General features: G+C 37.5%; 1 protein-coding gene across 2 annotated transcripts in view; it reads left to right on the top strand.

Annotated features, from left to right (window-relative positions):
- ZFAND3 (zinc finger AN1-type containing 3) overlaps positions 1-19,780 on the top strand; it is a 348,618-nt gene that overhangs the window by 243,228 nt on the left and 85,610 nt on the right. For both annotated transcript variants that reach the window (XM_037146207.2, XM_037146206.2), the window contains exon 3: positions 12,996-13,178. In XM_037146207.2, the coding sequence (XP_037002102.1) occupies positions 12,996-13,178 (183 nt within the window). The remainder of the gene's footprint in view (positions 1-12,995; positions 13,179-19,780) is intronic.

Raw genomic sequence — 19,780 nt, 5'->3', positions numbered from 1 at the left:
GGTCTATTACTCTTGGGGAAAGAAATTCACAACTTCAACATGTACCACATTGCACTGTTTGAGAAACATTTAGTTGTGCTGAACAGTTTTATGCTGAGGGAAAAGTGTGTTAAAACCACCACCAGAGTTGAATTTTCTAAAAAAAAAATGAAAAGGTCATCTTGGCAGTATAACTTAAATGCAGAGGACTGGTAGCATGTGACCCAGATATGAGATGATGAGGCTAAGAACTGAGTGGAAATTGAAGTATCAGGGGATGGGAATGGCTCATTAAAGGCCTGAGTTACCCTCAGAGATGGAAGGAAGCAAAGACAAAAGAAGATCAATGTCAGTGGGCAGGAGCACCAAAAAAAGGAGTTGCCAGTAGGAGGTGTTTTTGTTTTATTTCTTTGATTACTTTTGCCCTGTAAAATGAAGGTCTGGTAATATGAAAACTGTGGATACCATTGTAAAAGCAGTCAAGGATTTGGAAAAGGGGGTGACCTTTTTTCTAATTTATTCCCATGTGTTTCTAATTTTCTATTCTGTTGTCATTGAAGTCTTTATAGGGCACTTGAAACCTTAGCTCTGAACCGAAAAAGATTTTCCAGTCTCCAGCCTCTCTACCCACATGTGGTACCATTGAAATCATTCATGGATGACAGGACTAATGGCTTCAGAGGAGGGCTTTCAATGGTACCAAGAAACAGCTGTATACAGATAGGTCAGATCTTTTTGTTTTGTTTTTAGGTTCTAATTTGTCTAGTATTTCTGCAGTAAGCCAAGCCCTATTGGTAATTTTGAGGTTGAGCTGTATGTGTATGATGTGTATATATATATATACACACACATCATTTGAAACGTTTGTTTTTTTGAAACTGAATTCAGTATCACAATATTCAGGAAACTTCTCCCTGTGTTTTCAATTTTTAAAAAAATTGACACATTTTGTGGTTAGACTGAAATGAGGTAAATGTCTCTCTTGTGCAATTATCGTAGTACTAATGGATTTTTAGATATTTGCTGTAATGTTAACATGTTAATTTATGCCCTGTAAATGAATATAAGACACTATTACTGGAAAAACTGTATAGTCTGCACAATAAATGCTATATAAGGAACAAGCTTTCCTCTCAAGAACTTGTTTTGCTAGTTCACACTTCTGAGCAGTTGGCACTATAGGTGTAAAGAATCTAGAGACTGTATAATTTCAGTCATAAACTTGATTATAAACTACACTTAATTACCAATAAGAGTTTTGTTTGTGAGCTTTTTTAGCTTTATGTATTCATTCAATTCTTGACATTTTGTAGGAAACTTTTGAAGACATTCTTTTGAGAACAGAACTAGTGTTATTTCTATTCTCAAAAAAGTTTGCAGCTTCGTGGTTAGAATCTTAGCTAACAGGTCTTGAGAGGTCTTAGAATTTGAGTCCTTTCAGAACCATTTACCTGTGTTGAGTAGTAAGGAAGAAAATTTTGTGCAGGGATAGTTTGTAAAATTAAAAAATCTGGTTATTGACAGGTACTTAATATCTCTACTGAATGTAGAAGCATTCTTGTTTCCCATAAATAAATTTTATATCAATTTGAAGTCCATTAATGTCTCAGAGAACTAATATTTTTGTATGTTCATTAGTATCAAATAAGTTGAAAGCATAGTATATGTTATATGGCAAGCATTTTGCTAGGGGCTGGAGTATACAGTGACTAAGACATTCTTTCATTCCTCCAACAAATATTTATTAAGTGCCTTCTATGGATGATCTTAAGGCCTCCCTGTGGAAACAGGTTCAAAGATGAGTAGGACTTTCCAAGGTGAGTAGCAGGATAGAGAATAGAATTTTCCTGTATGCCACAATCAAAATACTCCAAGTTGAGAAAGAACATGGAGTATTGGAAAAAGCAGAAGAACCCCCAAGTGACTGAAGCAGTGGGAGGGAAAGGAGGAGCAATGGCTTTAAGAAGAGGCCAAAGGGCCTGAAGCCGGTTCTTGGCAATACTTCTAATTTCCAGGCCATGTTTTAGGATTTTGGCTGTGATTTCAAAATCTGTGGGAGACCATTCAAGGATTTAGGGAGGAAAATGACTTGATCAGAATTTGTCTTTTATGTCACTCTGGTTGCTTTATGGAGAATGGATTGGAGCAGGCCAATGGATTATAGTATACAAAGAAAATCAAATTAGGAGAATCTTTGATAGGATGTTGACTTAGGCTAGAGTGCAGTGGAGAAGTAAATGGATTCAGGAACTATTTAGGAGTTGTAAATAAGCTAGATTTGGTGATTTTTGAGATGTAGAATTAAGGGAGGGAGAATGTATAATCTTGAGAGCATTCCCAGGCTTCTGACTTTAGACTCTGTGGGGAATGTTGGTGCCATCCCCTAAGAGATTCATGGACATAGGTAGGGGACATTGGACAGGAGTGATTTATCACTAGTAGGATAATGTGTGTGTGTGTGTGTGTGTGTGTGTGTGTGTGTGTGTGTGTTATGTGTAATGTGTATATTTCAAAATTGTCTGAAAGTATCAGTCAACATCAAAACAGTATCAGTCTGTTCTGAAATCGGTAAAGGGAGTCTGATTTTTAAAAAGGAGAAATCATCATGAGAAACTCAGGTGAGAATTTGGTAGGGAAAAGGTTTTTGTTTTTTCTTTTATAAAGAAGCTAGAAAATATTACTTATGAAAGGAAGTTTAAATGAACTCAGCCACATTGAGTAGATAACAGTTTTCCCCATAAGCTGGGATCCTAGGTGAGTGCATTTTAAAGTTTTAATAGTAACCAGACATTTGGTTCTTGCTAATTTTTGTTTAAACCACTTTGTTTTTGCTGAGGCTATTAACCTAGGTTAACATTCCAACTACTAGAGTCTTATTAAAATTTTAATTAGAAGGCTAAATCTCTGGTTTATGAATTGGCTGGCTATTGCCATTAAGCTTTGTAGTTTTTAGAAATAAGATATCCAAGGTTTGTGACTGAGGTAGGGGTGGGAATGTGCAGCCTTAAAAACCTCAAAATAAACTTATAAATGGAGGCTGTAACCTATTATGGACATAAATAGGGAGAAGGGATAAAGAAGAGGAAAAAGAACCCTATTCTATTAAAAGGAAGCTTTTATATTATATAATATCTGCATTACCCAAACCCTGCAGATATCAGAATTGAATTTTTATTTGCAATATTTCTATTTTACTTTAATTGGATACTTGAAACATGAAGCATTTTAAGGTGTCAGACACCTAATTAATGCCTCCAGTGAGAACGTGAGTTGTAATCTCTGATAGAGTTGGGTGGGGTTTAGAGACTGGGAATGTGGGAAGTGGAAAAGTAACCCCTGCAAACTTCCAGCTATTGCATTTTGGCAAGCTGGGCAGTGATTGCTTCAGTGTTGCATGCTGTAGTGAGAAGAGTGTGGACATCATCGTCACATAAACCTGGGTCTCAAACCCTAGCTCCAGCACTTGTTGGGAGGAGGCAGGTTTCCCCAAGCTTGCCATGCTTTAGTCTCCTTGGCAGAAATGTGGGGATGACATCTGTTGCCCAGTTTACTTTGAGAATTAAATGAGAAAATGAACGTAAGACTTCTGGCAGAGCGCCTTGCTCATTGTAGGCATTTAACTCTGAGTTCGTCTTTCACCCAGTTTTAAAGTCTATAATAATGATATGGAAGCCATGTTAGTGGCCAGATACACTTAATGGGTGGGTTAGAACAAGTACAGTTGAATTTCTCGTCTCTACTTATTGATTATGAAAGTGGAAATTCACAGGTACTGAGTGCTTCATCTTTTAGAAATGCTAACCCAAATGATGCTAGGCATGGCTTTAAAGGCACGCAAAATACTTTGTGAAAGGTTTAAAATAACAATTGGTAAAAAATTTTAAATGTAATCTAGTGGTATGTTCTCTACAGAAAACATTTTGCCTCTTAAATGCAGGTAACATTTATTGAGCACTGTTACTGTCCTGGGTGTGTCTAGTGCGGGAAGCTGTTGAATAAATGATTCTTACACACCATAGTAAGTCTTGTGCAGTGGGAAATCACAGGGTTTGTGCCAAGAGAATTTGACAATATGTACCAAATGCTTTAAAAATGTGCATCCTCCCTTACCTGTTGATCTACTTCTAGCAATATAATGTAAGGTAGCTTGATGAAATCTTGCTTATAATAGTGAAAAGTTGGTAACTGCAAATGTGTAACAATAGTGAACTGGTTTAATTGCTGTATTATAAATAGACAATACTATGTACCCATCAGTGATCACACAGATCTATATGTCATAAGAAAAAAAAATTCATACAGGTATTGCTAAGAGCTGAAACTAGCTTACTGGGTTTTTTTTAAAAGACCATTTATTTTCAAAGAAAGGAAGTTTAGTAAAATCTTTTTCAAATCACTTTTGTATATTTTATGCCATGAAGAAACATTCAAAAGGACATGACATTGGTATAATCTGGAAGTGGTGTGGGAATTTAAGTGAATTAATAAGCATCTTGCCAAGTCGTTGTTGTATGTCTGAGAAGTAAACAGTTGGGGCATATACATATGAAAGGTGAGTTTTGAGTAATGAGTAGACAAGGTATAGTCCCAGTGAGACTGCCCAGGTGAGTGGGCTTGTCAGCAGAGCAGGATGAGGTACCTTTTTAGTGCTCCCAGTCTATTGAGGTACATTCTGTAGTAAGAAGATTGACCTGTGACAAAAATTATTCTAAAAATGGAGAAGAATATATGCCTAGAGAGTACATGGGCAATCAGCCCGAGGGACTTCACTGGCCATTTTGGGTCAGCTGGTACCATTAAGTCAGTCTCTATCTTGTGAAAACATCCTATTTCTGGATACTTCATGTTACTTTTGTTAAGAAATTATTTTTCCTTTTAGTTGATAATAAGGTAAGCTGCCAAGATCTTGGTTTGTTTTGAACAGCAGTGCTGTTAAAAGTTCAAAGGTTTTTTTCCTCAGGTTTTAAAAATAACAGTTTAATTTGGAAAAGCTTTATTCACACAAACGTCTCTCAGCCTCACAGCTTTATTCAAGACCATGTTTACACCTTTGGATATACCATTAACTATTACCAATTCACAAAATATGTAATGATTCCTAATTTTTTTATCCTCACTCTAGGACATGCTTATATTGATTTTTATTTTAGAGGGAAAGAAACATCAGTGTGAAAGAGAACTATCCATTGGTTGCCTCTTGTACAAGCCCTGACTGGGGACCAAAGTGCAATCTAGGCATGTACCCTGACCTGGAATTGAACCTGTGACCCTTCAGTTTAGGGGAAGATGCTCCAACCTGAGCCACACCATCCAGGGCCTAAATTCTCCACCCCCCCCTTCCCGAGATATATAAGCTTGGAGATTTCTAGTTTTTCATTTATACAAAAAGTGTAAAGTAAGTGAACAAGTGTTCACTGTGTCTGGGTCAAATGAAGCGGCACTTTCTAGAGTTGAGTGTTAAGAGACTATTTAATACTTTTTGTGTTGTTTACTTTTTTTTTTTTACATGTGATATAAACCTGCTACTCTAGACTTCTGGGGATTTTGTTTTGTTTTTGGCAGTAGTCAGAAGTTGGATTCAGAAAGAAAGGAACAACAGAGTAAGAAATATGATGTAAACTTCAGGGCTAAGTGGAAGAGGTAACTCAGTGCCCTTTCTTTAAACTAGGAAAATACCTTTAAAAAAAGATTTGATTTATTTACTTTTAGAGAGAGGGGAAGGGAGTAAGAAAGAGAGAGAGAGACACACATGAGAGACACATGTGAGAGATAACATGGATCAGTTGCCTCTCATGTGTCTCCAACTGGGGACTTGGCCCACAACCTAGGCATGTGCCCGGACTGGGAATTGAACTAGTGACCCTTCTATTCGCAGGCTGAATCACTCAATCCATTGAGTCATGCCAGCCAGGGCAGGAAAATACCTTTTATTTTTAATGATTGTACCCATGTGCTAGATATATTATATAGTACATTATTTTATGTACTATAATCCACATTATTCTGTGCTAGATATATAATATATTATTTTATGTACTATAATCTACATTATTCTGAGAGGTAGAAATGAACCTTCTCCTGCATTTTACAGATGAGGCCCCAAAAGATTAAACAATTTGCTTTTAGCAGTATGCCTAGTAAATAGCAAAGTCAAGGTTTGAACTCAGATTCACCTCTAAAGCTCTATTGTACAATCTGCTAATTTAGGCTTAAGAGTCAGAAAACTGTTAGGATTAATTCTATGAATTTCTGGTGAGTTGGCATTAACTTCCTTGGCTCCTGCTTTCTTTTTCTGTGCAATGAAAGGATTGAGCTGGATGTGTAAAGTTCTGGTTGTGAAATTCTGTGATTCTTGGGTTGTTTATTAAATTGAAGCAGAGAACATAGAGTTTCCACTGGTTCTCTTGCATGCAGACCATTTGGTTTGTAATGAATACATTTAGCTTGAGGATTTTTCACATCATTGCCCTGTGGAGGTGCAGGAAAGTGGAAGGATGGGTTTTAAAAGGTACATTGTGTCAACTGCAGATGTACAAACGAGAATTTAAAGAACCCTGAGCATCAAGGAGCATGGCAAGTATGGACTGGAGATTGTGTGGGCGGGACCTGGTAATGATGTCTTTAAACAAAAACATTATTTTACCTTAAAGAGTTATTTTGCCTGAGTGGGTGTGTGTGTGTCAGGAGGACTGGTGATTGTGCTAGATGATACAATGTTGATTCAGTTTCAGTTGTGTTAGGGCCTTTTACCATTTCCAATTAAATGGTAGAGAGATTAGGTATAGGAAGGACACGATTATTGACATAGGAGAGCTAATGAGGTGACATGACATAAAAAAAGAAGCATCATTATGCAGTAATTTTATTGTATTTATATACTCCCTTTTTCTCCAAAGGTGCTACACAAATAACATTGAGATAATAGGCCATTTAAAAATGTCAAAACAATGAAGAATAAAAGGTGGCTAAGAGAAATACACAGAAAAGCATTAGAGGCTTTAGATCATGGAAGCCTTTTCCTTGGCCAGACTAGAGATCACCATTCCTACATCCTGTGGTTGGGATCGGAAACCATGGGTTTTGGTGTCAGATGGGCCCAAATTTAAATCCTTATCCTGCTACTTGCTAACCATTAATTGGAACAAATTACCTCAATTTTTTCAGCCACAGTTTCTTTATCAGTAAAGTGGTGTTAATTTTACCTCCCTTTTTAGGGTTGTCTCCAGGATTAAAGTAAATGAGTTATCTACCGAAAATGTTTAGTTTAGTGCCTAGCCACATGGTAAAATTAACATAAATGCTAGCTGTTCTGATGCTCGGAATATGTTAAAATGGTGGTTCTGATGAGGTCGTAGAGTAGCAGTTTCTCTGTAGTTCAAAAGATGAAGCGATGCAGAGTTGTCAAGATCTATTCCTTCTCTGAATTGATGTAAAATATAATTTATACTTCATAGACTGGCATTAGATTTTTAAATGAAACATACAGATAATATACATAATAATTTTAACTCAACACTAGCTTTAAGAAACAAAAAATTACAGATAGATTTAAAGATGCCTCTTTTCTCCCTCCCCCAGTAACTACTATCCTGAATTTGATGTATCATCTTCGTGCATGTGTTTATATTGTTATTATATATCCATAAACAATATATGGTACTTTTATGTAAATTTTTAAAATTTAATCTTTATTGTATTTTTTCCATTACCATTTATTCCCCTTATACCCTCTTCCCCCAGCAATCACCACCCTGTTGTCCACATCCATGAGTCCTTTTTCATTTTTGCTCAGTCCCTCTACCCTCTTTTTTCTTTTTGCTCAGTAACCCCCACCCCTCCTGCTGTAGTCATCCTACTTTTCATCCATGAGTCTGTCCTCATTTTCCTTATTAGTTCAATTTGTTCATTAGATTCTACATATGAGTGAAATCATATGGTATTTGTCTTTCTTTTGACTGGCTTATTTCACTTAGCATAATGTTCTCCAGGTCCAACCATACTGTCGCAAAGGGCAAGTTTTTCTTCTTTTTTATGGTCAAATACTGTTCCATCATGTAAATGTCCCATGCTTGTTTTATCCACTCATCTACTGATGGACACTTGGGCTGCTTCCATATCTTGGTGATTGTAAATAACACTGCAGTGAACATAGGGGTGCTTATGTTCTTTTGAGTTAATGTTTTAGGTTCTTTCATATACATTCCCAGAAGTGGTATAGCTGGGATGAAAGGTAGAGAGAGATTCATTTTTAATTTTTTGCAGAATCTCCATACTGCTTTCCACAGTGGTTGTACCAGTTTGCATTCCTACCAATGGTGCAAAAAGGTTCCCCTTTCTGCACATCCTCACCAGCAGTTGTTTGTTGATTGATGATAGCCATTCTGACCGGTATGAGATGATATCTTAATTATGGCTTTAATTTGCATTTATCTGATAATTAGTGACGTTGAGCATCTTTTCATATGTCTGTTGGCCGTCTCTGTGTCCTGATTCAATTTTCTAATCCCACATTGCTAAGAGTTTTTTTTATCATAAATGGGTGCTGGATTTTACCAAATGCTTTTTCTGCATCTGTTGATATGATTGTGTGGTGTTTATTCCTCATTTTGTTCATGTGGTGTATCTGATTTGCAGATGTTGTACCAATCTTGCATTTCTGGAATAAATCCCACTTGATCATGGTATATGATCTTTCTGATGCATTGTCTTACTCAGTTTGCTAATATTTTGTTGAGAATTTTAACGTCTTAGGTTGATCAGGGACATTGGCCTATAATTTTCTTTGTTGTGTCTTTACCTGGTTTTGGAATTAGAAAAATGCTAGCCTCATAAAATGAGTTTGGGAGCCTTCCCTCCTCTTGCATTTTATGAAATAATTTGAGAAGGAGAGGAATTAGTTCTTCTCAGAATGTTTGGTAAAATTCACCTGTGAAGCCATCTGGTCCAGGGCTTTTGTTTGTTGGGAGTTTTTTGATTACTGCTTCAATTTTACTAGGTGTTTTTTTTTTTTTTATCATAAAGGGGTGCTTGCTTTTATCAAATGCTTATTCAGATTCTCTCCTTCTTCCTGATTTAGTTTCAAAAGAGTTTATGTTTCTAGGCATTTATTCACTTCTTCCGGGTTGTCCAGTTTGTTCGCATATAGTTGTTCATAATATTTCAGTACAATTTTTGTATTTCTTTGGAATACATACGATATTGTATTTCTTTGCAAAACTTTGTATTTATTTGTTGGTTGTTTTTTCTCCTTTTTAATTTACGATTTTATTTCGGTCCTCTCTCTTTTTTGATGAGTTTGGCTAAAGGTTTGTCGATCTTCATCTTTTCCAATAACCAACTCTTGGATTCATTGATCTTTTATATCTGTTTTAGACTCTATTTTATTTATTTCTGCTCTGATCTTTATTATTTTCTTCTCACTTTGGGCTTTACTACTCTTTTTTCAAGTTTCTTTAAATGTAAAGTTAGATTGCTTATTTGAGCTTTTTCTTGTTTCTTGAGATAGGCCTGTAATGCTATGAATTTTGCTCTTAGGACTGCGTCCCTGTGTCCCACCAATTTTGCGTCGTTGTGTTCTCCTTTTCATTTGTTTCAAGGTATCTTTTAACTTATTTTCTGATCCCATTGTTGACCCATTCATTCTTTAATAACATGTTATTTAGCTTCTGTGTCTTTGTGTGTTTTTTAGTGTTCTTCCCTGATTGATTTCTACTTTCATATCATTGTGGTCAGAGAAGGTGCTTGATAATGATTTCAATCTTCTTAAACTTATTGAGACTTTTTAAAAAAAGATTTTGTTTATTTTTAGAGAGAGGGAAAAGGAGGGAGAAAGAGAGAAACGTCAATGTGTGGTTGCCTCTCATGTGCCCCCTATTGGGAACTGGGCCCACAACCCAAGTCATGTGCCCTGACTGGGAATTGAACCAGTGACCCTTTGCTTTGCAGTCTGGCGCTCAATCCACTGAGCCACACCAGCCAGGGTAATTTATTGAGACTTGTTTTGAGACTTACTGAGACTCGGTAAAGACTTGTTTTCTGTCCTAACGTGTGGTCTATCCTAGAAAATGTTCCTTGTGCACTGAAAAGTATATATATTCTGCTGCTTTGGCAAATAATGCTCTAAATACTAACTAAATTCATTTGACCTCATGTGTCATTTAAGGCCACTGTCTCCTTGTTGATTTTCTGTCTGGAGGATCATCCATTGAAATCAACAGTGTTAAAATCCCCAACTGTGACTGTATTTCTGTATCTCCCTCCCCTTTATGTCCATCAAGATTGGCTTCTCATATTTATGTACTCCTGTTTTGGGTGCATAAATGCTTACTAGGCTTAATCCTCTTGTTGGATTGTTCCCTTTATCATTATATAGTGTCCTTCTTTGTCCCTTGCTATAGCCCTAGTTTTAAAGTCTATTTTGTTGGACATAACTGTGCTACGTCAGTTTTTTTTTTCTCTTTACATTTGTAAGAAATATCTTTTTCCATCCCTTTACCTTTACTCTGTGTATCTTTTGATCTGAAGTGGGTCTTTTGGAGGCAACATATATATGGATCTTCTCTTCTATCCATTCATTCATGCTGTATTTTGGTTGGAGCATTTAAGCCATTTATATTTATGGTGCTTATTGATACATAAATATTTTATTGTTAGACTATTTCCTTCTGTTTTTCTTTTTTCTATTTTTAAATACATTTTATTGATTGTGCTATTACAGTTGTCCCATTTCCCTACCTTCACTCTCCTCTGCCCTGCACACCCCCTCCCACCCACATTCCTCACTTTAGTTTATGTCCATGGGTGATACACGTAAGTTCTTTGGCTTCTACATTTCCTATTCTATTCTTACCCTCCCCCTATTTTCTACCTACCATTTATGCTACTTGTTCTCTGTACCTTTTCCCCCTCTCTCCTCCTCCAACTCCCTTGTTGCTAACCCTCCATGTGATCTCCATTTCTGTGGTTCTATTCCTGTTCTAGTTGTTTGCTTAGTTCCTTTTTGTTTTTGTTTTAGGTGTGGTTGTTAATAACTGTGAGTTTGCTGTCCTTTCACTGTTCATCTTTTTTACCTTCTTTTTCTTAGGTAAGTCCCTTTAACATTTCATATAATAAGGGCTTGGTGATGATGAGCTCCTTGAACTTGACCTTATCTGAGAAGGACTTTATCTGTCCTTCCATTCTAAATGAAAGCTTTGCTGGATAGAGCAATCTTGGTTGTAGGTCTTTGGATTTCATGACTTGGAATACTTCTTTCCAGCCCCTTCTTGCCTGGAAGGTCTCTTTTGAGAAATAAGCTGACAGTCTGATGGGACCTCCTTTGCAGGTGACTGTCCCCTTATCTCTTGCTGCTTCTAGAATTCTCTCCTTCATTTTAATCTTGGCTAATGTAATGATGATATGCCTTGGTGTGTTCCTTCTTGGGTCCAACTTCTTTGGGAGTCTCTGAGCTTCCTGGATTTCCTGGAAGTCTATTTCCTTTGCCAAATTGGGGAAATTCTCCTTTATGATTTGTTCAAATAAGTTTTCCACTGGTGGCTGTTCCTCTTCCCCTTCTGATACCCCTATAATTCGGTTGTTGGAGTGTTTAAAGATGTCCTGGAGGTTCCTAAGCCTCTCCTCATTTTTTTTGAATTCTTATTTCTTCATTCTTTCTGTTCGGTCCTTTTTTTTTCTTCTTTCTGGTCCACTCCCTTGATATGAGTTCCAGTTTCCTTTCCATTACTGTTGGTTTCCTGTGCATTTCCCTTAGTTTAGCCTTCATGTGTTCCTCTAATTTGTGACTAAAATCAACCAGTTCTGTGAGCATCCTGATCACCAGTGTTTTGCACTGTGCATCTGATAGGTTCGCTATCTCTTGGTCACTTATCGCCTGTGCATCTGGGTCTGGTGGCTGCTCTTTTCTTCCCAACCAGCTCCGCCAGACGCTGACTTTGCCCCTCTTACTGGTTTGGCTGAATGGTTCATTGTTGTCAGACTTCCAGACAGTTTTCTGTGTTTTGGTTGTGTTTTTGTTACTAAAACTTTGTTGACTTTAAACTTGGTTGTGCGAGGAGGTACAGTGTTTCCACTTACTCCTCCATTTTGGCTGGAAGTCTTAATAACTAAAACTTTGTTGTCTTTAAACTTGGTTGTGTGAGGAGGTACAGTGTTTCCACTTACTACTCCATTTTGGCTGGAAGTCTTAATATTTTAAAAAAGATGTTGTTTATTTTTTAGAGAGAAGGGAAGGGAGGGAAGGAAACATTGATGTGAAAGACAAACATTGATTGGTTGCCTCTCGTACTCATTCTGACTGGGGACTGAACCTACTACCCAGCCAGTTGCTCTGATAGGGAATCAAACCTGTGACCTTTCACTTTGCAGGACGACACCCAACCAACTGAGTCATACTGATCAGGGCATTACCTTTTGCTTTTTAATCATGTATTTTCAGGTACATTTTTATACACTATAAAGTTTTCTGTATCCTCATTGATGTTTTTGATATGTTTTGTAAACTGCAAGGAACAAGACTTTGTTTTTTTAATCTGAACTTTCCACCTTTTAACTGCTAAGTTTATTGTGTTTACGTTCATTACCATTACTGGTGTGTTTGTACTGGGATTTTATTATATGTTTTCTATTTACCCTGCTTTGTTTTCTGCAGTTTTTAAAAATCTTTTTACCTGTGTTTTGTTTGTTTGAACAACTTCTCTGTATTTTTCCACTTTATATTGATTACCCCCAAAATTTCAATATGCATTTTGCTTTGCAAAAAGTTTTTGTTAAAATCAGCATTCTACCTACCATTGTTCTAAACAAGATGAGAAACTTTGGAAAGCTTTCACTCTAGTTAATCTCTAGTATAATCTCAAAAATGACATATTTTTGATCAGTATTTTACTTTCATTTTTTAATCACCCAAATTATTCTTTATTAATGCTATTAATTTCATTTTTATACTTTCATTATTTTCTAATACTCAAGGAGATTATGAACTTCCTCATTATACTAGTGTTCTTACTTTTTCTCTTCAGATTTTCAAAAGAAACAACCAGACGATGATTCCACTCCAAGTACAAGTAACAGCCAATCAGATTTGTTTTCTGGAGAGACCACCAGTGACAACAACAATACCTCGATAACCACGCCAACTCTTAGTCCCAGCCAGCAGCCGCTTCTGACAGAACTGAATGTAACTTCACCAAGTAAAGAGGAGTGTAAGTACACAGATCCTGTGAGGTGGTAGAAAAATCAGCCCAAGAATCCTATTGTGAGTTTCTTGGTAATGCCTCACCTCCCAAAAAAGATAGCAGCTTTTTAAATTCAAGAATAAATATTTACATATAAGCCCAAGCCAGCAAGTCAGAGTAAATTGCATCCATTCCATCGAGCTTAAGTTTATCTTAAAAGATAATCTTTTATGTTAACTGTGAAGGTACACAAGATTTTGAACCAGTCTAGGGCAGTGGTTCTCAGCCCTGGCTGTAAACTAGAATCTACTGGGGGGGTTTTAAAACAATTCCAGCTTTCATCAACATTCCCTAAGTCTAATTTAACCAGTCTTGATGGAGGCTCAGGAATCCATTCTTTTTAACTTTTCAGAGGATTCTAAAGTGCAGCAAGTGTTGAGAACCACTGATCTAGGGAACTTATCCTGATTTAGGAACTTTGGAGTGAAACCTTCTTCTGTCAGTCACTGAGCCTTGACTGTTTCTAGGTAATTAACTGAGATAATAACACGGCTTTAGCTCATAGAACATAGATAATTGAAGAGAGGAAGAAATGGTTTCTGTTACTCTTCTGTAAGTCTTCAGTGATAGAATTACCATCATTATGTATGTGATTTGGAAATCTGTTGTCCACTTAAGCTTTATAATGCTATAACCATCTTCTTTGGGGCATAACTATAACTGACAGTGTGTTGAAATTATAGGAATATTATGACATAGCAGTTTTTGCCTTTTGAAAGCTTTAGATTACAGGTTGAAATTTGGTGTTTCAAATGGAACGAATATCTAGAAATCATTGGAATATGGTAGGTTAGAATATTCTGTCTCTAACTTTGAAAAGATTGCCAGAGGGACTTCTGCCAAGATGGAGGCATAGGTGGAAGCACTGTGCCTTCTCACACAACCAAGTTTAAAAACAACAAAATTTTAGCAACAAAAATGTAGCCAAACCACCGAAAATTGAACTACACGGAAGTCTGACAACAACAAACCCTTCAGCCAAACTAGTAGGGGCAGAGCCAGCAGCACAGCGAGGTTGGGCAGGAAAGATCCACCGGACCGACCCTGGCACGTGACCCAGGCACGCTGGCAGCCGTGGGTGGATCCTAGGTGTGGAGAAGCGGGTGGACCCACTGAGGGCTGACCATGGTCACACATTTGTGGGAGAGAGAAACTGGTGAAGGAGGTAGTGGTGAGACAGACCTCAAAGGCCCCAGTAGCAGGAAGTGGCAGCGGGAACCCCCATTGTCCCTCTCTGACCCTGCCCCCACATACAGCATCACAAACCAACAACCTGGGTGTCCCCGCCCTGGTGAACATCTAAGGCTCCGCTCCTCATACCTAACAGGCACAAACAGTGCAAAACATGGCTCAAGAACAACTCAGAGCCCCAGAGCCAAGAAATCAAAGCGATGATGAAATAGCCAAACTTTCAGATGCACAGTTCAAAACACTGGTTATCACGATCCTCACAGAACTGGTTGATTTTAGTCACAAATTAGAGGAATAAATGAAGGCTAAACTAATTGAAATGAATGGAAATGCATGGGAAACTAATAGTAATGGAAAGGAAACTGGGACTCAAATCAAAGGAGTGGACCAGAAAGAGGAAAAAAATGACCAAACAGAAAAGGATGAAGAAACAAGAATGCAAAAAAATGAGGAGAGGCTTAGGAACCTTCAGAACATCTTGAAATGTTCCAACATCCAAATTATAGGAGTACCAGAAAAGGAAGAGGAACATCCATGAGTGGAAAACTTATTTGAACAAATCATAAAGGAGAATTTCCTCAATCTGGCAAAGGAAATAGACTTCCAGGAAATCCAGGAAGCTCAGAGACTCCCAAAGAAGTTGGACCCAAGAAGGAACACACCAAGGCACATCATCATTATATTAGCCAAGATTAAAATGAAGGAGAGAATTCTAGAAGCAGCAAGAGATAAGGGGACAGTCACCTGCAAAGGAGGTCCCATCAGACTGTCAGCTTATTTCTCAAAAGAGACCTTCCAGGCAAGAAGGGGCTGGAAAGAAGTATTCCAAGTCATGAAATCCAAAGACCTACATCCAAGATTGCTCTATCCAGCAAAGCTTTCATTTAGAATGGAAGGACAGATAAAGTCCTTCTCAGATAAGGTCAAGTTCAAGGAGCTCATCATCACTTATTATATGAAATGTTAAAGGGACTTACCTAAGAAAAAGAAGGTAAAAAAGATGAACAGTGAAAGGACAGCAAACTCACAGTTATTAACAACCACACCTAAAACAAAAGCAAACTAAGAGGACAGCTAGATCAGGAGCGGAACCATAGAAATGAAGATCACATGGAGGATTAGCAACAGGGGAGTGGGAGAAGAAGGGGGAGAGAAGGTACAGAAATTAAGTAGCATAGACAGTAGGTAGAAAATAGACAGGGGGGAGGGCAAGAATAGTATGGGAAATGTAGAATCTAAAGAACTTGTGACACATGGACATAAACTAAAGGGTGTGCAGGGTGGAAGGGAATGAAGGGGGGAAATAGAACAAATGTAATGGCATAATCAATAAAATATATTTAAAAAGAAAAGAAAAACATTTAATAAATTAGAAAAAAAGAAAAGATTGCCAGAGAAGGAATATTTATTCAAACTCATCATAAATCATGGTACGAGGAAAAATTGAAAATATAAAAGTAAAGAAAGCCTTGTTCTCTGTTCTCAAAGAATTTACTGTTTAGCAGGGGGAATTAAATATATTTATTATTAAAGATAGTCACTGTTGAAGAAGAAGGTTGATTTACTAGAGAAAATGGTGTTAAAGACATTCTAGATAGAGTAGAGTTAGATAAGGAGGAAAGCTGCATGGAATTCTGCAATAGCAAGTGACCCCTTCAGGACTGTTTATGGGGGACAAGGTTGGAAAGGCAAATTATAATCGAGTCATAGAGGATTGAATGCCCACCTAAGATAATTGGATCTTGGACAATATGTTTTTGAACAGAGAAAGTAATATTACAATTCTTCTAGAGAAATAACATGGCAGTATTGAAAATGGGAAGTATTATATGACAATAACATTGCAGGAAGAGACTTTATAGTACTGTAATTTTAATTATAGATCCAGGGAAAGATGTAGAAATCATTTAAGAAGAGAAAAAAGATGAAAAACAGTAGTGATAATGTTAAGGTAGTAGGTTTGGTTTTGTTTCTAAAAATCTGTTTGGAGTCATATACTTACTGAACTGATAAAAGCTATGGCCTCAGAGAACTACAGATGATTCATTTATACTTAATTTTGAATATAATTTTTCTAAAGCTCACTATGGCCATTAGGTTAAGAATGCCTTGTCTGTGAGAAAGGTTGGAGCTGGTCAGGATCTCATTTGATGGAACGTAGCTGATTGGACCCACGCACACACCAGGGTAGGGCCACAGCAAACCAACTTCAGCAGCCAAAATATATATGAGACGGACAAACGATAGCTACCATTTATCGAGCACTTAATGTACAAGACATTGTAATACATGTTTTGCACATTTTTTCTTCCTCATGACAATCAGTGACATACATACTATCTTCTCCTCATTCTATAGATAAGGAAACAGGCAGAAAAAGATCAAGGAATTTGCCTTTGGTCACAGGCTAGTTAGTGTATACCAGAAACAGGATTCAAATTCAGACATTGGGCTTCAGATGAAAATGTTACCTCACTTTTATGAAGTGTTTGCTACATTCTGAACACTCTTCCAAGCTCTTTACATGTACTAAAATTTCATTTTCACAATACCTTGTTATGTGGGTGCTCTTATTCTCTCTTTTTACAGGTGAGGAAGTTACAGAGAGGTTCAGTTACTTCTGCCCACAGTTTCAGAGCTCCTGGTTTGTAATATCGTTCAGTTCCACCCCACTAATCTGGCTTCAGAGCCTATGCTTTCAATAACTATAGCATATTGCCTCAACATTGTGAAAATGCTACAGACTCCAAACTAACAAGGGACATTGGGATTTGGTGATGGTGAGATTGATTACCTAAATAAACTATATCAGAGCTTTGTATATTCATTTAGAGTCTTTGCTGAGAGCCTACTGTATTAAGCACCAGGTTATGTTCTAGGACAGAAATGAGTAAGAATTAGGTCTGTATTCCCAAGGTCATCTTTTCAAATACACATGCCTCTCTGTGAGATTCTGGCTTGTTCTCCCAAATAGGTACCTCAGAATTTTGAGGTAAAAGGGAGGCAGCAGCAATATCAGTGGTTCATCATTTGCAAAAACTTTCTCAGGTGGGTTTTTGCTCCATCACCTAGGTTGAAAAGTATGCTAGAGTAAGGAGACGTGTGCCTGGTTTGTAGGTAGGGAGTGTATAGATGAAAAAAGTAAAGGTTTGTCAGAGCTGTTCAGGTGAATGCATTGTAAGTTAAAATGATTGTCAAGGAGTAGTGAGGACTCAGGAGAGATTAGACAGCCTGATCCATTGACACATTGCAAATTTCTTCAGCTACGACCTACCTAGGAGAAGAAGGATGAATGAAGAAGTGGCAGGGAGTTACTTGTGTTGATCTCTCCATATCCCCAGGGGACCAGAATTTCTTAGTTTCCTCCCCTAGAGAGGTATGGAGAAGTAGGGAGTGGGACTTGCTGGGCAATGGGTTTGGGATTCCCAATCCAAAGACTAAATAATTTTTTAAATGTTGAGTAGTTATAGATCCATTGTTATTGTGTTGAACTGGAAGTGCTATGTCTTAGGGGCTTGTTGAAAGGTTTCACTTTTTTCCTAATAATCAGAAGAGTGAATATTGCTTACATCTACTTTCTATTTCTTGCTGTTCAATGAATATATGAACAGAAATGTTCTAAGAGCCAGTACATTAATGGTGTTTTGAAAAGACTGCAGCTAGTGTAGTAACTATTGACAAGAGTGTGTAAATACAGATTTTTTTTTTATCAATGTATGGTTGCCTCTCATGTGTCCCCTGCTGGGAACTGGCCTGCAACCCATGCATGTGCCCTGACCGGGAATCGATAAATCCAGATTTTTATACAAAAGAATTAAAACACCTGACTGAAGGTCAAATAAAACAGATATATTGAAGTGATATTTGTCTGAACACACGTACATCTCTTCCTCTCTGATCTTACATATCTGCAGAAGAGTCCTGGAATGTTAGCCTTTTTAGAAACATTTAAAAAAACCCAGTGTAAACAAAATTCAAATAGTAACCAAAGAAATTGTCACAGCATTTAAATATTATAATAATGGTAACTGCTAATACTAGCATACTCATCAAGGACTGTTTCTAATAGTTGATCTGTATTAATCTAATTTATCTTCATAATTACCCTGTAAGGTGAGTACTATTACTGTGTCCGTTTCACAGGTGGAAATGGAGGCATGGCATGATTCAGGATCTTGCCCAAGATTGGCAGCCCTACTCTCTGGCACCATACCATAGCTGACTGTCTCTATAGTGATTTATAGTATAAAAGACATTGCGTGCAAATGAAAACTACAGAGGGAAGGGGTGTTGCACAGGCACTTAAAAGGAACAAAACATTTCCTTTTTTCCTTCTAGACGAAGGAAATAGTTTTTTTTCATAGAGGATATAAAGTGTGATTCCTTCCTCTCCCCCATTTTCTCGAATCAGCTATTGGGGATGATGTCAGGTTGCTGGTGGAATGCTGGAACTAGTTGTTTTGTTGTTATGTTTGAATGACAGGCGGAAGACTGATTACCTTAAGTCAGGGACCAGATTGAATTTAAAAATGAACAAAAAAAATGCCCCTTTCTTTTTCTCCTATAAATGAGCTTTCCTGTTGTCATGCTCTTAAAAACCTCAGCATTCCTATTGATGACCTGTTTGGGAGCCTTATGATGTGCATGCCTACCTAGGTTTCTCTTCCCTCACCCCTAATCCTACTATATAGTGGGTGGAAATTGAGGTGTTGGAGGAGAGTTGACTGGTCTGTTTCAAAGCAGGGGAGGAAGAGAACTGATGCCTGTGCTATGAGGGAAAAGGAATGGCACGAAGTTGTTTTCAAGTATTGACATTCTGATCTAGCATTTAGAGAAGATCCACCTGATGCAGAACATTCTCCTAAACTCTGTAGAGGCACATACTCAGAAATAAATAGCAACCAACACATACATAAAACTATATTTACAAGAGGGCCAAGAGCCAGTCCAGGGCAGCTATTTCTGTATGGCCTTTGAACTAAGAGTGATTTTAAATGATTGAAACAAATCAAAAATATTTTGTGACATAAAAGTGATATGAAGTTCAAATTTCAGTGTTCATAAGTTTTATTGGAACGCAGCCATGTTCATGCGTTATGTCTTTTCTGTGGGTGTTTCTGCTCCATAGCAGTGGAGTCGGGTATTTGCTACAGAGACCCAGGGTCCTTTACAGAGAAGTTTGCCAGTCTTTGTTTTACAAAGCACTTTGACAAACATCATTTTCATGGGATCATCCTGACAGTGTGCAATGTTGGCAAGGCAGATAACCTCCTTTCTGTTCTACAGATAAGAAAGAGGTTTGCATGATGACCCACATGACAGGGCTAGAACTCAGCTATGGGCCTTTTTCATCACAATACTTGAGTTTTCCCCTATTC

This window comes from Artibeus jamaicensis, unplaced genomic scaffold (genome assembly GCF_021234435.1).
Source record: "Artibeus jamaicensis isolate MK-2021 breed Jamaican fruit bat unplaced genomic scaffold, CSHL_Jam_final contig_1803, whole genome shotgun sequence".
Classification (NCBI taxonomy): Eukaryota; Metazoa; Chordata; class Mammalia; order Chiroptera; family Phyllostomidae; genus Artibeus; species Artibeus jamaicensis.
Note: the sequence above shows the minus strand (reverse complement) of the source record. Positions and strands in the feature narration are given on the sequence as shown.